This window comes from Salvelinus alpinus, chromosome 19 (assembly GCF_045679555.1).
Source record: "Salvelinus alpinus chromosome 19, SLU_Salpinus.1, whole genome shotgun sequence".
Taxonomy (NCBI): domain Eukaryota; kingdom Metazoa; phylum Chordata; class Actinopteri; order Salmoniformes; family Salmonidae; genus Salvelinus; species Salvelinus alpinus.
The window spans coordinates 23,124,999-23,138,879 of record NC_092104.1 but is presented as its reverse complement, the minus strand read 5'-3'; the positions used below and the strand labels follow the sequence as shown (position 1 = coordinate 23,138,879).

General features: G+C 41.9%; 1 protein-coding gene across 1 annotated transcript in view; it reads right to left on the bottom strand.

Moving 5' to 3' along the window:
- Window positions 1-5,240: 5,240 nt before the first annotated feature.
- Window positions 5,241-13,881, bottom strand: part of LOC139545148 (zinc finger matrin-type protein 4-like) — a 209,002-nt gene continuing 200,361 nt past the window's right edge. The window contains exon 7 of the mRNA XM_071352592.1: window positions 5,241-7,481. Within this exon, the coding sequence (XP_071208693.1) occupies window positions 7,454-7,481 (28 nt within the window). The 3' untranslated portion in view covers window positions 5,241-7,453. The remainder of the gene's footprint in view (window positions 7,482-13,881) is intronic.

The following is a 13,881-nucleotide window of genomic DNA, read 5'->3' as shown; positions in this document are numbered from 1 at the left end:
TCATTGGCCAGTACTGAGAAATTAGGCACTGGCGAATGATCCCTATCTCCATCCATGGCTACTGTAATTTAGGAAATGGCCAACTTGAGCTAGCTAGCCATCCACGGGAGGACAACAACACAATGAGATGCAACAATTCAAGTTTTCTGTCGATGACGGTTTGCTCTCGATGTGTTGTGATTGGTCTGAAGCCAAATCCAAACTGGCTTCCCCTGACACTTTTTTGGGGTGCGCCAGGACCATTCACAGTTGAGCTCGTTAAGTTTAGCTCAACACTGATTGACTACTGTTTTACACTTTTTTTATCAAGTGCGGCCAAATGCTTGCTGGCTTCCCTTGCATTCAACGCTATGGGAGGCAACAACGTCATACTCTTTTTGACCAGACAGCATCAGATAGATGGGCAACACATACAGAGACAGAGGGGCGCTGTTTTTCTCGCTCGGATGCTTTCTCCTGTGAGATACATTCAGCCTCTTGCGAATTGAAGGAAAATTATGAAACACGGAGATGAAAGATATATTTTATATGTAAAAAAAAATAAATCTTGATACATTTTTTGAGGAAGCCTGGCTTCCCTTGACATCCAAGAATACACACCACTGCTATATATTCCGTTTGTTTGTGTTGTTAGTCTTGGCTAGCTTAATGTTCCACTCACTCACTCGGCTGCTAACACCTCCATGAAAAGGGTCATGAGGAAAGCCCTACAATATTATGTTTTAGTGAGAAAGCTCAGGATTAGGCAAGGTTGAAAAGTAATCTTTAGACATAAGTTTGTAACTGACTAACTGACAAGCAGACAACAAAAAAATGTTGTTTGATAAAGGTCAACTATTTGCTGTGAGCCAGTGGGATAACCTAGGTAGCCACAGGTTGTTTTCCCTACAGGCGGATCCATCTAATATTAATGATACTTTATTGAATAGTTATTTAACAACCTTATATAAAAAATATTGGAGGAAAGGATACTTATGAATCTTTGTTACATCTAGGCCTTTCACATACTTCAGATAGATGCATACATTTAGAACATTTGATTTAAAACTTTTTATGTTGTGATTTAGATATTTCCAATACATCTCTGTGATTTCTGTGAATCAAATCTCTCCTCAGTATTTTTAATACAGCACGGTCCTGGAAGTATCTATGTAATCACAAAGATGATGTGTGCATAACTTAAAAGCATAGGCGGGATTCACATGTTCCCCCGAATCATGAAGTCTCAGCCATTGGCATAGTTAAGAAGATTCTGCTAAGCTTTCTTAATCGCTCTCTAATTCCCTCTTCTTTGAAACAAGTCCAGTTATTCCTATTGGCTATGGATAGAGGAGTCTGTATCTGGCTCGTAGTTGATTTAACATTACATTTTGGCTTCCTTCACATGCAGATCCTAGAATTCAAATCAAAGGACCCTCTTTCCTTCTTATTGTTGATATTTCTGCTATCAGGCGAGATTGTTAATTTTCTTTCTTCTCTCTGTTGTTCTTTCTCAGTAGGATGATCCAGAGATGTGTAGGTGGATCCAGAGATGTGTAGGTGGATCCAGAGATGTCTAGGTGGATCCAGAGATGTGTAGGTGGATCCAGAGATGTGTAGGTGGATCCATAGATGTCTAGGTGGATCCAGAGATGTGTAGGATGATCCAGAGATGTGTAGGATGATCCAGAGATGTGTAGGTGGATCCAGAGATGTCTAGGTGGATCCAGAGATGTGTAGGTGGATCCAGAGATGTGTAGGTGGATCCAGAGATGTGTAGGATGATCCAGAGATGTGTAGGTGGATCCAGAGATGTCTAGGTGGATCCAGAGATGTCTAGGTGGATCCAGAGATGTGTAGGTGGATCCATAGATGTGTAGGTGGATCCAGAGATGTTTAGGTGGATCCAGAGATGTGTAGGTGGATCCATAGATGTGTAGGTGGATCCAGAGATGTCTAGGTGGATCCAGAGATGTCTAGGTGGATCCAGAGATGTGTAGGTGGAAGTTAAGCTCACAATGGGAAACTGGGATCATTATCACCTCAGCCCCAATCCTCAAAATAACTCTGGCCCCATTCCAAATGGCACCCTAGCAATTTCCTTTATAGTGAACTACTTATATCCCCTATATTGTGCACTACCAATGTACTAAAGTAGTGCACTATATAGTGAACATGATGCCATTTGGGACACACCCGCTGTCTCATTCTCCCAAAGTGAGGCCTGAATGGGAGCCAACTATTAGAAACCAAACTCAACATTCCCTCCCAGCTCTGATCCTCCTGCATCTAGCCTCCAGGCAGGTTCTTCCTTCTCTCTCCTCTGCTCACCTCTCCTCCCTTCCCAATAATTACTCAAAAGAGGAACATACCAGATCATCCAGGCAGAACCATCCCAGAGAAAAACAAACAGCATGAAATTATACTACTCTATTTGCCCATGTGTTGCTACTTACCCATGTAGACTATAGTCTGACAATATTATTGCATTCTCAAATAAATTACATTTCATTGCTTGTGATTTCTGGTAGCTACACTGACTGACTGGTTTTACATCGATCCAATGAGTCACATTCTCTCACATCTGACATATCTGATTACTAGGTATGCATTCCAATTACAGATGATTTCATTACTTTAATTGAGTGCAGTTAGCCGAGGAATATGAATGTCACATCGTTTTTTAGCCACTATAAGTGGTTGATTAAATTCAATCACAATTCTTAGTGAACTGGACTAAGAGGCCGTCTCCCACCAGGCAAAAACTTGTTGAATCAACATCCTTTACAAGTAATTTCAACAACAAAAATTATATGTGATGACATTGAATGAATGTGGAAAACTGATTGGATTTACAAAAAACGTCATCAGCGTATCGGAACTTCTTTTGTAACCCAACTTTTAACCTAAAACCAATGACATGGTGAATTGTTTTGGTGATATCATGTTGAATTCACGTTAGTTGACAACCAGAAGCAAAACTAGATGTTGAACTGACATCTGTGCCCAGTGGACTGACTGACTGTGTGCTTTTTCAGCTCTATTAAAATCAGTTCCCAAACCATCTTTACAATCTATGGGCCTACATATATATTTCATGCTTGCAACTGTCAGTAATAATTGAGATATAAAGTTATTTTGAGAGAGTCCGGGCCCTCTAATGTCAATAAAGATCCCTTAAAGACGTGCTCTGGTACTTTGGCAACCAAGAAAGTATTTTTTAAACCTCCCGCTTTTGGATGGATGTGTCAATGTGTAGTTCATACATGCATAATCTATGAGCAGAATTAATGTCTTACCTCAATTAGCCATGAAATCCCTAGTTTGAAAGCATTTGTTTTCTTGAAGCTGTGCCGCACCATTTTCCCTACATTTCCCCCCACGTGGGCCAGCCTCCTAGCAATTTGAATTCTAGCCAATGAGACAGCTAACAGGAGGCCTGCCTAGTGTTATCCAATGAGGTCACCCAACGGCTCAGTGGACACAGCAGAGAGAGAGAGAGGGAGCAATGACGCGGTGCACATATCTGTACATATGTGATGTAGTACACAATTTGCGGGGGCCACTTTTAGCTCGTGAGTGTGTCCTTCAGAAAAACTGACTAAAAAGTATACAAAAGTACCGGTGAATCTCTTTAACGCACCTATCCATGCTCTTCTTTTCTCCAGCACGCCTCCTCATGCTAAACCATTGGGACCTTTCCCAATTACATCCTATTATTTACATTTTAAAAGACTGAATTAATGACTTTGGGCTTTACTGATGAGCTGCCGTTGTCTGTGTGGCTTAATGAGTATAATCTATGTGGATGGGTAAGGACACAGAAATGTCATTCCCAAATATCACCCTATTCCCTTTACGGTGCACTACGTTTGACCAGAGCCCCATAGATCTATGAGCCCTATGGGTCTATGAGTCCTATGGGTCTATGAGCCCTAGTCAAAAGTAGTGCACATTTCATTAGAAAAGTTAATTATCAAAAAAATACACTACAATACCAAAAGTATGTGGACACCTGCTCGTCGGACATCTCATTCCTAAATCATAGGCATTAATATGGAGTTGGTCCCCCATTTGCTGTTGTAACAGCCTCCATTCGTCTGGGAAGGCTTTCCACTAGATGTTTGAACATTGTCGAACAGACCATTATTCCTCCTCCACCAAACTTTACAGTTGGCACTACGCAGTGGGTCAGGTAGCTTTCTCCTGGCATTCGCCAAACCCAGATTTGTCTGTTAAACTACCAGATGGTGAAGCGTGATTCAACACTCCAGAGAACGCGTTTCCACTGCTCCGGAGTCCAATGGCGGCGAGCTTTACATAACTCCAGCTGACGCTTGGCATTGCGCATGGTGATCTTAGGCTTGTGGGCAGCTGCTCGGCCATCAAAACTCATTTCATGAAGCTCCCGACGAACAGTTATTGTGCTGACATTGCTTCCTGAGACAGTTTGGAACTCGATAGTGAGTGTTGCAACCGAGGACAGACCATTTTTATGCGCTACGTGCTTCAGCACTCGGCGGTTCCGTTCTGTGTGCTTGTGTGACCTATCACTTCGCGGCTGAGCCATTGTTGCTCCTAGACACATCCACTTCACAGCACTTACAGTTGACCTGGGCAGCTCTAGCAGGGCAGAAATTTTACAAACTGACTTGTAAAATTAAAGGAGGCATCCTATTACAGTGCCACATTGAAAGTCACTGAGCTCTTCAGTAAGGCCATTCTACTGTCAATGTTTGTCTATGGAGATTGCATGTCTGTGTACACCTGTCAGCAACGGTTGTGGCTGAAATAGCCAAATCCACTAATTTGAAGGGGTGTCCACATACTTTTGTTTATATAGTGTAGCTGGTTGACTTTGATTCCAGGGGAATAGCAGATAGAGGAATACCGGTGGTACTCCTTCAGACAAAAGAGTCAGCTCAGCTCTAGGGTTAGATAAGAACAGAGGTTGTATTCACCAGAGGTGTCTAGACCCTGACAGGCGATGGGAATGCAACCACCTCCATATAGAAGCACTGTATCTTACTCAGTAAAAAGCATGTGATGGGTAGTAACTCTTATTGCTCACTGCCATGTCTCCTGATATTGATATGGAATGGTACAGCAGAGGATGACAACACTATTCAGGAATTCTCTATCTTCAGTCAACTGTGAAAATCGATTTTCCTTTGAGAAATGGGGCATGTTAACTTTGCGGATAAGAATGCCAGCTCGGAGGAAAACATAGGCGGAACAAAGCAACACGACTGGACAGGTGGTATAGTATAGTTGCAAGTGTCTTTTTATTCTTTTTCAGACACAGTATAGTACATAACCCAGAGAGCGCACAAAGTGAGTAGGGTGTATGAGATGTGGCATTCCTCTGGAGATCGAGGGAGAGACACTAGATCCAATGCAAAAGTTGGGCAGAATGTAACGTTATGACCTGGGTTGAGCAAAGCAATTCAGTGGATTGCAGAGTTGCATTAATTAGTAAATCATTCGTGCACAGAGTACATCATAAGTTGCTTGTAATAGTAAAAACACTTTGTACATTCTTTTGTATTTTTTTTGCCTGTGGCATCTCACAAGGCGGATGGCTCTCAGTTGAGCCAGCTTCAGTTGGTGTGGAATTCAGAAATATTTGTTGTATGTTTGTGAGTTTCTCTCTCCAACGCCCATGAACATGCTTTGGTGTTTTGTTGTTGTTGAGTAAGCAGTAAATAAAAACGGTTGAAGTCTTATCAAAACATCTAAAAAGGCTTGGTTTCAACTGGTGTAACAATTCCAGACGTTGGTACTTTCAAAACAAACAGATCAGTTATTTATAAATTAGCACAAAAATACATTTTAACACATTTATCAAGGCTATTGATCAAACACATCTTTGCTGTCGACAGACACTGACTGCACTGTACTGACAGGAAAATAAATAACTTATATCTGTATAAAGATACATCTGCTTTCCCAATTACCAATAAACTGTTTAATCCACAACAGTAAGAACAAATAGACATTTCTACTAAAATACCTGCTATGGCAACAGGAACCACTGTCATAACGTAGCTTTGATGTTCATATAACATATTAGAATGAAAGAGTTGCTACAGAATGTTGTAATAAGGTTGTATATTAAAGTTGGATTGCTTTTTAAATACTCTCCATCTCTGAATAAGACATCATCATCATAACAGCAATGTTTTACACCATTACAGAATAACATGGTTTGATTCAAATTTACTGTAATTGGCTGTATTACTTACATATTCTAAAAGGCTTTTTTGGAATGAATTCAGTGAACACGGACGTAGTAATATTTTAAAACAGTTCATGAATCTGAATCATGAATCTGAACAATAGTAATCAATGGGACCTCCCTGAGACGAAGACCACATATGAACCTCAAAACCACATGGAGGAACAGAGAACACATGTTGAGACCTGGAACCCTGACAACATAGATCCCTATCTAGGTTCTCCTTCCAAGACTGCTAGGGACGCAGAAAGATCAATTCCAAAAATTAAAAAATATATATTATGTTCAAAGGCATTTCTCAAACTCTCATTATTATTGCCAACAAAACCTTTTGTCCACCAGGGATATTATGTTATTGTAAGATTTTATGGTAATACATACTGTAGCATACTGTAGACCCAATCATTAAACCATTATTATAATGTTATACATTATTCTGAAAGAAAAAACTAATTCTGATGGCAATCCAAATACAATTGTTTAAATAAATTATTCATAAATAAAATCTAAAAACAATATATTACCTACATATAAGTTATCTTATACATTTTCTGTTTCAGGGTAAAGAAACTACAAAAAACGATGTATTCCTCAAGTCAAAATGCCACAGAGTATTCCTCTCTCTAACACAGCTAAAGCAAAAAGCATAGTTAGCATGAAGTTGCAGGTTGTTCGTTTCATCATGCATTGAGGGGACCGTTCCTTTATACGATCAACTTTTATGCTGTTGGACCATTGTCTTTAAACATACTGAAAATCTGTTAGTGTGGAATGTTGATGATCACACGGCCAAAATGAGAAGAGTTCTGCAGAAGCTTTACGTTGACAGGTGAGAGAGATGCTGTGGAGATGGAGCATTACAAAATCCCTTGTTCTCCTACTGTATGCCAGCAGGGCCACGGAGAGAGACAGGGAGAGAGACAAAGAGAGACAGAGAGAGAGAGAGAGATAGAGAGAGAGAGAGAGAGAGAGAGAGAGAGAGACAGAGACAGAGACAGAGACAGAGACAGAGTGTATGTATGTGTGTATGTGTGTGTGTGTGTGTGTGTGTGTGTGTGTGTGTGTGTGTGTGTGTGTGTGTGTGTGTGTGTGTGTGTGTGTGTGTGTGTGTGTGTGTGTGTGTGTGTGTGTGTGTGTGTGGTAGAGAGAGAAAGCAGAGCAGAGGCAGAAAAAGCGGGGCAAGCTGACCACAGCTTGTCTGACATCAATCCAATGGTTTATTTTGTTCTTCAAGATTCACTGGACACATATCTGATTCTTCAGGCTGCAGGAGAAAGAAAGACACAGAGAGGGAGAGAACAAGAGAGAGAGGGAGGGAAAGGGAGAGAATGGGAGAGATGTTATTGTCATGAGACCGCAAAAGTAAAATATATCTCAACCAATAAAATAAACCAGGTAAAGATTAAATTATCCTGATAAGACAACATTAAAGTGTCCACAATAAGGAGACCATCACAACCAGCAGCAGAGGGTAGTTAAAGTATGAGGTCTAAACAGCCTCGTCTCATCTAGACTGGATACAAAACCCTCCTCAGGACACTTTCTCATCTCTGTCTCCCGTACGTCACGCACCACTTGAATTTATGCGCTCGTTTGTCATGTCCTCAACAAAGCCCTCGGAGCTCACTGATGACACTTAAGAGTGGCCAACATCTAATCCCACTTGTGTTGTGATTTAAGAGGAATGCCAGGTTTTATAGCATATCCAGGACATCGCAACATCGACTAAAGGCCTTATCGAATGGTTTATCAACACACAATCACTGTCAGAGATGCCTCTCCCTGTTCTTTCCCCGTCTAAGATAAATCATACTTAAAGGCCCTCTCACTTAATATGGTATGACATTTTTCAAAGCATGACAACCATTCCACATCTAATATGATAGTCTGCCGTGCTATAGATAGTCTATAGCAGAGAAAAAGAGGGAGGTTGGAAAGGAGGATACCTAGTCAGTTGTACAACTGAATGCTTTCAACTGAAATATGTCTTTCGCATTTAATCCAACCCCTCTGAGAGGTGCGGGGGCCTGCCTTAATTAACATCCACATCATCGGTGCCTGGGGAATAGTTGTTGTTGGGGGTTAACTGCCTCAGGGGCAGATCGACAGATTTGTACCTTGTCTGCTCGGCATTCAATCCAGAAAGGTTACTGGGCCAAATCGCCTACCCGCCAGGCTACCTGCCATTCAAGGATGCCAAGAGTGTGCAAAGCTGTCACAAATGCAAAGGGTGGCTACTTTGAAGAATCTCAAATCTAAAATATAATTTGATTGTTTAACACTTTTTTGGTTACTACATGATTCCACATGTGTTATTTCATAATTTTGATGTCTTTACTATTATTCTACAATGTAGAATATAGTAAAATAAAGAAAAACACTGGAATGAGTAGGTGTGTCCAATTTTTTTTGACTGGGACTGTATATCGCAGCTTATTTTGAGCCAATAGACTACCAAAACAGTATTACAACAGAATTCTTAACTCTCATTGGTTCATGCACTGTAAGTCCCGCCACATTAACAGTAGTTAATCTACAAGCATTATTTGTTCAAGTAATCGATTCCCTGACTTGCATTTAGTCTGGGGTTTCTATGTTGACTCCAGGTAAACTTAGCAGAGAGAGTAATCACTGTTTAGATTGTAAAATTAACATCCTGCTGAGTTACTCCCATATGAGGTAGTCCCCATGAGTTAGTCCCCACCCTGCTGAGTTTGTCCCCACAAGTTAATCCCCATCCTGTTGAGGTAGTCCCTAGAGGATGTGGCCAGAGCAGCAACAGCAGCAGAGCAGGGCCCACATTAGTTCTGAATCAGTCCGCCATAAAGGCTAATGTATCAGACTTGCATAGACCTTAGTCTACACAGACCACACACACACACAGAAGCACTCACGGAAAGCGCATGCAAACACACAAGTGCATGTACACACACGCACAAACACAGAATACTGAAAGCAGAGGGGAGGTGGGGGGTTATAGAGTAAGAGTAAGATTAACGCAACATTCACTGAGTAAAGTTGAGAAATAAAACAACCTTGAGACGAGGCCTCCCTTTGGAGAAAGCAAACAGTTCCATCAAATGGAGGAAAATGAACAGATTCTCAGCACACCAGCAGAGCTGAATTTATTCCACTCAAAGACGTATTTAGCATTTTGTTTTCATTAGAGGGACTCTCTAGATAGACAGAGCCTTTTTCACTCATATGAATGGAGCCTCTTCAGCTACTTTGCATCACTATAAAACCTGACTAATTACAACACATTCAGGAAAACATGCAGCCATCATTTTGTCGGCTAAATGATACATTTGAATTGACTGTTTCACCCACTGTTCAGTTCAAACGCAGTGTACCCAAATCCAGAGATTGTCATGTGTTCGTTTGTGGTACAAAAGACAATGTTGCACTCAATAAACAATGTGTGCATCTGAAACCATGCAGGTATTTCTTGATTTTTCACCTGATGTTCGGACATTATAGTTGTCCCTACTTTGGACTCAGTACTAATGTATTCTGATCTCAGGTGGTTTAACACTGGCTGGTACAACACATGATATTTTTCCAGCGGTCTAAAGAGCATAGTTGAATTGGTCTAATTAACTAGATGATTACAGACCACAACAATGAGACAACTGAATGAGGCATTGCAACCAAAAGGGCAGCAGAGACAGATGTTAACAGTAGCAAGCCAAGTTAACCAAGAGAACACATTGTAACCAAGTCTCATTTTCAAACTCTGCTGTCCCTGCAGCTGAAAATCTAATCCAAGTACCATCCTTAAATAATTTTGTTTATTTGATAATTTCCTCTCGAGCAGAGCATTTCTGTAAGTCGTTGAGAAAAGCTCAGCCAAGCAAGGCCACTCTGTGATGAGTCTGAAAAGAGTCCTACATTGTTAGTGGCAACATCTACTATAGGGTTGCCTGCCGCCCTCTAACAAGCACACTGCTGTTGTTGCTGACTGCCTTCCTTTCCATCTAAATGACAGCTCTTAAAGATGCCTTCGCCCAAGACTGACAGCAGGACAGACTTTTAGAACAGCTTTGAGAATGTCTGCACAGCCTCCAGCTCCCCTTTCCCTCTCCCCCCACTCCTTCACCTTCTTCACTCCCCTCCCTCTCCCCTCCCCTTACACTCTCCTTTGCCCTCTTCCACGTCTCTGCCCACCCCACCCTCTCCTTCACCCTTTCCACTCCCCTCACCCTCTCCTTCGACCTCTTCCCCTCTCTGCCCACCCCACCCTCTCCTTCTACCTCTTCCCCCTCTCCTTCCCCCCTCTCTACTACCGTAGCCTTCAAGTCAGTCAGAGACAGGAAAGATACATTTTCCAGCAGCAGTATCAAGCCTCCTCTATTTTCCCTCTCAAGGCAAACTGCCTTATAATTAATTTACCGTGAAGCGAGTGTAAGTTACATAGTTTCACTTGGTGCAACGGCAAATAGAAACCACACCATCTGAATGCAGAGACCTTAACCACGTGATTGCGAACACACAACTTATGTATTCATACAGTCTGCGACAAATTCGGTCAGCACATTACTCTGGTGGAGGAATTACCCATGAATTATTTATCTCCATGCCTATATTCCACATGGACATTTTCAGTCCCTTTGAAGTTAATTCTCCCTTTGTGATAAAATGCCTCCCTTCTTCTTTCTATGTTGCAGCTTATGATACTCCTGGTTGTGTTGCTATGTAAGAACGAGTTGCCTGTCCAAGACAATTTCAATCTACATAACAGCAGTCCTCCAGATTTGTACAGTACACCAGCAAGTTATCATCATACTAAATGCTGTAAAATAAATATTCCTTATACATAATTTTAAGTGGTATATTCATAAACCCATCCATTGTCTGCATTGTACACATTCAAACACATTCTTAATATGTTCTTGGCTATATTTCACCTCTGGTGTATTTGTGGTAATGTCTTTCTGTGGGACATCAGAGGGGACGTGCCGGACGTCATAAAGAAGCCGTGTGTCTGTCGTGGAAGCTGGTGGGACTGAATGTCAGACCAAAAGCACTTTGAAGATACATAGTTGAAAGGCTAGCCTCAGAGGCCTGAGTTCTCTCTCATGTGTCGATCTAGTGTGCTCATCATGGAGTGATCTTTTCAATCTGAAATATTTCTGACGACTTAAACCAAACAATAGAGTGATGGAAAGATGAAGCTTGGAGAGAAAGAATGTCAGCTTGGATTAGCAGGTGAGCTGGTACAGACACATGTAATTTAGGATTGACAATGTGTCTATTCTGTAGCCAATACTGAGCCCCTAGTTATCTCCCTCCCAATGTGCATTAGGAATTAATTAGGAAGTCAACGAACGAGGAAATTAGGCTCTATCATATAAGAGAAACGCCCGCTGATTGGACTGTCGACTGTCTCTGTGGCTTTGCCTGTTTCCTCCTTTGCGCTGCAATCTCTCCTGTTTGATGGTTTGCTTTCAGGCTGCCCCCGCCTGTTTGTTGATATCTACCTTGTACAGAGCCGTAAAGAGGTTTCTAAGCGGTTTCTCACCAAGGCCGGGCGGTGCCAGAGCGGAAGGGCCTCAGCAGAGCCTCCACTGAGCATTATTATAAATCATGAAGCCATCACACAGGGGATGATCACTGGAGAAAGATGGGCTCGGAAATAAAACATCCCTCCTCCTCATTCTCTTCCCACTGGTGCTCAAGCTTTTTCTGCTCCAGCACACAATGCATTGTAGTTGGTCAATATTTTAGCAATCCAACACCTTCATAAAAAACAAACCCAATGTCACTACTCTACTTCACAGTGCTGGAAGCAGCCATCAGCATCAGCCTCAGACAGCCACTTTCAGAATCAATTGCCTCTGCCACCCCTCCAGGCGTTACCGCAGCCACTAAGCTGCAGCTCGATACAGTGGCCAGATTTATGTTGGTAAAGTGTTCTCTCCAGGATTTTCCATATGGTTGTTTATGCTACCATTGAGACAGGGTCTGTTGTCTGCTCCGGTCCAAACTAATATCCTACTGCTCACATTTTACCACCCTATTTTACCAGTGCTGAAACTACACTACAGTTGCACTGCCAGTCTGAAAATATTCCTGCAATGATGCCTGCAACCAGCATATCCATTCCCCCAGCCAATAAACCTTTGAACAGACGGAAATATGTTGCTGTTGCATTGTAATCAGATGTAATGTTAAACTAGATTAATTTGCCTTTTTGCTTTGAAGACACATAGCTGCTGTTATTCCTCTTGTGAATATGGTTGTGAATATGTTTGTGAATATGATTGTGTGTGCATGAAGGATTTGAGGAGCAGGTGTTGGGGGATTTGTCTAAGCGTTGGGGGAATTGTGGCACACAGCATTGTGTCTCATGGGGAGTTCTTTCCTGGGCAATCCTCTACTGACTGACATGCTAGAGAGCGAGAGAGAGAGAGGAGAGAGAAAGTGGAGGGGAGAGAGAGAGGGGATAGAGAGAAGGGGGGTCATTGAGAAAGAGAGGTGAAGAAAGAGACAGAGGGGGGCATAGAGAGGGAGAGGGGGGCAGCAGAGAGAGATATAGTGCCTTGCAAAAGTATTCACACCCTTGGCGTTTTTCCTATTTTGTTGCATTGCAACCTGTAATTTAAATACATTTTTATTTGGATTTCATGTAATGGACATACACAAAATAGTCCAAATTGGTGAAGTGCAATGAAAAAAATTACTTGTTTCAAAAAATAAAAAATCTGAAAAGTGATGGTTGCATTTGTATTCACCCCCTTTGCTATGATGCCCCTAAATAAGATCTGGTGCAACCAATTACCTTCAGAAGTCACATAATTAGATTGCACACAGGTGGACTTGATCTGTCACATGATCTCAGTATATATACACCTGTTCTGAAAGGCCCCAGAGTCTGCAACACCACTATGCAAAGGGAACCACCAAGCAAGAGGCACCATGAAGACCAATGAGCTCTCCAAAGAGGTCAGGGACAAAGTTGTGGAGAACAGATCAGGATTGGGTTGTAATTTTTTTTAAATTTAACATCCCATGGAGCACCATTAAATCCATTATTATAATTTTTTAAAGAATATGACACCACAACAAACCTGCCAAGAGAGGGCCACCCACCAAAACTCACAGACCAGGCAAGGAGGGCATTAATCAGAGAGGCAACAAAGAGACCAAAGACAACCCTGAAGGAGCTGCAAAGCCACAGCGGAGATTGGAGTATCTGTCCATAAGACCACTTTAAGCCGTACATTCCACAGAGCTGGGCTTTACGGAAGAGTGGACAGAAAAAAGACATTGCTTAAAGAAAAAAATAAGCAAACCCGTTTGGTGTTCGCTAAAAAGCATGTGGGAGACTCCCCAAACATATGGAAGAAGGTACTCTGGTCAGATGAGACAAAAATTTGAGTTTTTTGGCCTTCAAGGAAAACGCTATGTCTGGCACAAACCCAACACCTCCCATCACCCCGAGAATACCATCCCCACAGTGAAGCATGGTGGTGGCAGCATCATGCTGTGGGGATGTTTTTCATCGGCAGGGACTGGGACTGGGAAACTGTTCAGAATTAATGATGGATGTCACTAAATACGGGGAAATTCTTGAGGGAAACCTGTTTCAGTCTCCAGAGATTTGAGACTGGGACGGAGGTTCACCTTCCAGCAGGACAATGACCCTAAGCATACTGCTAAAG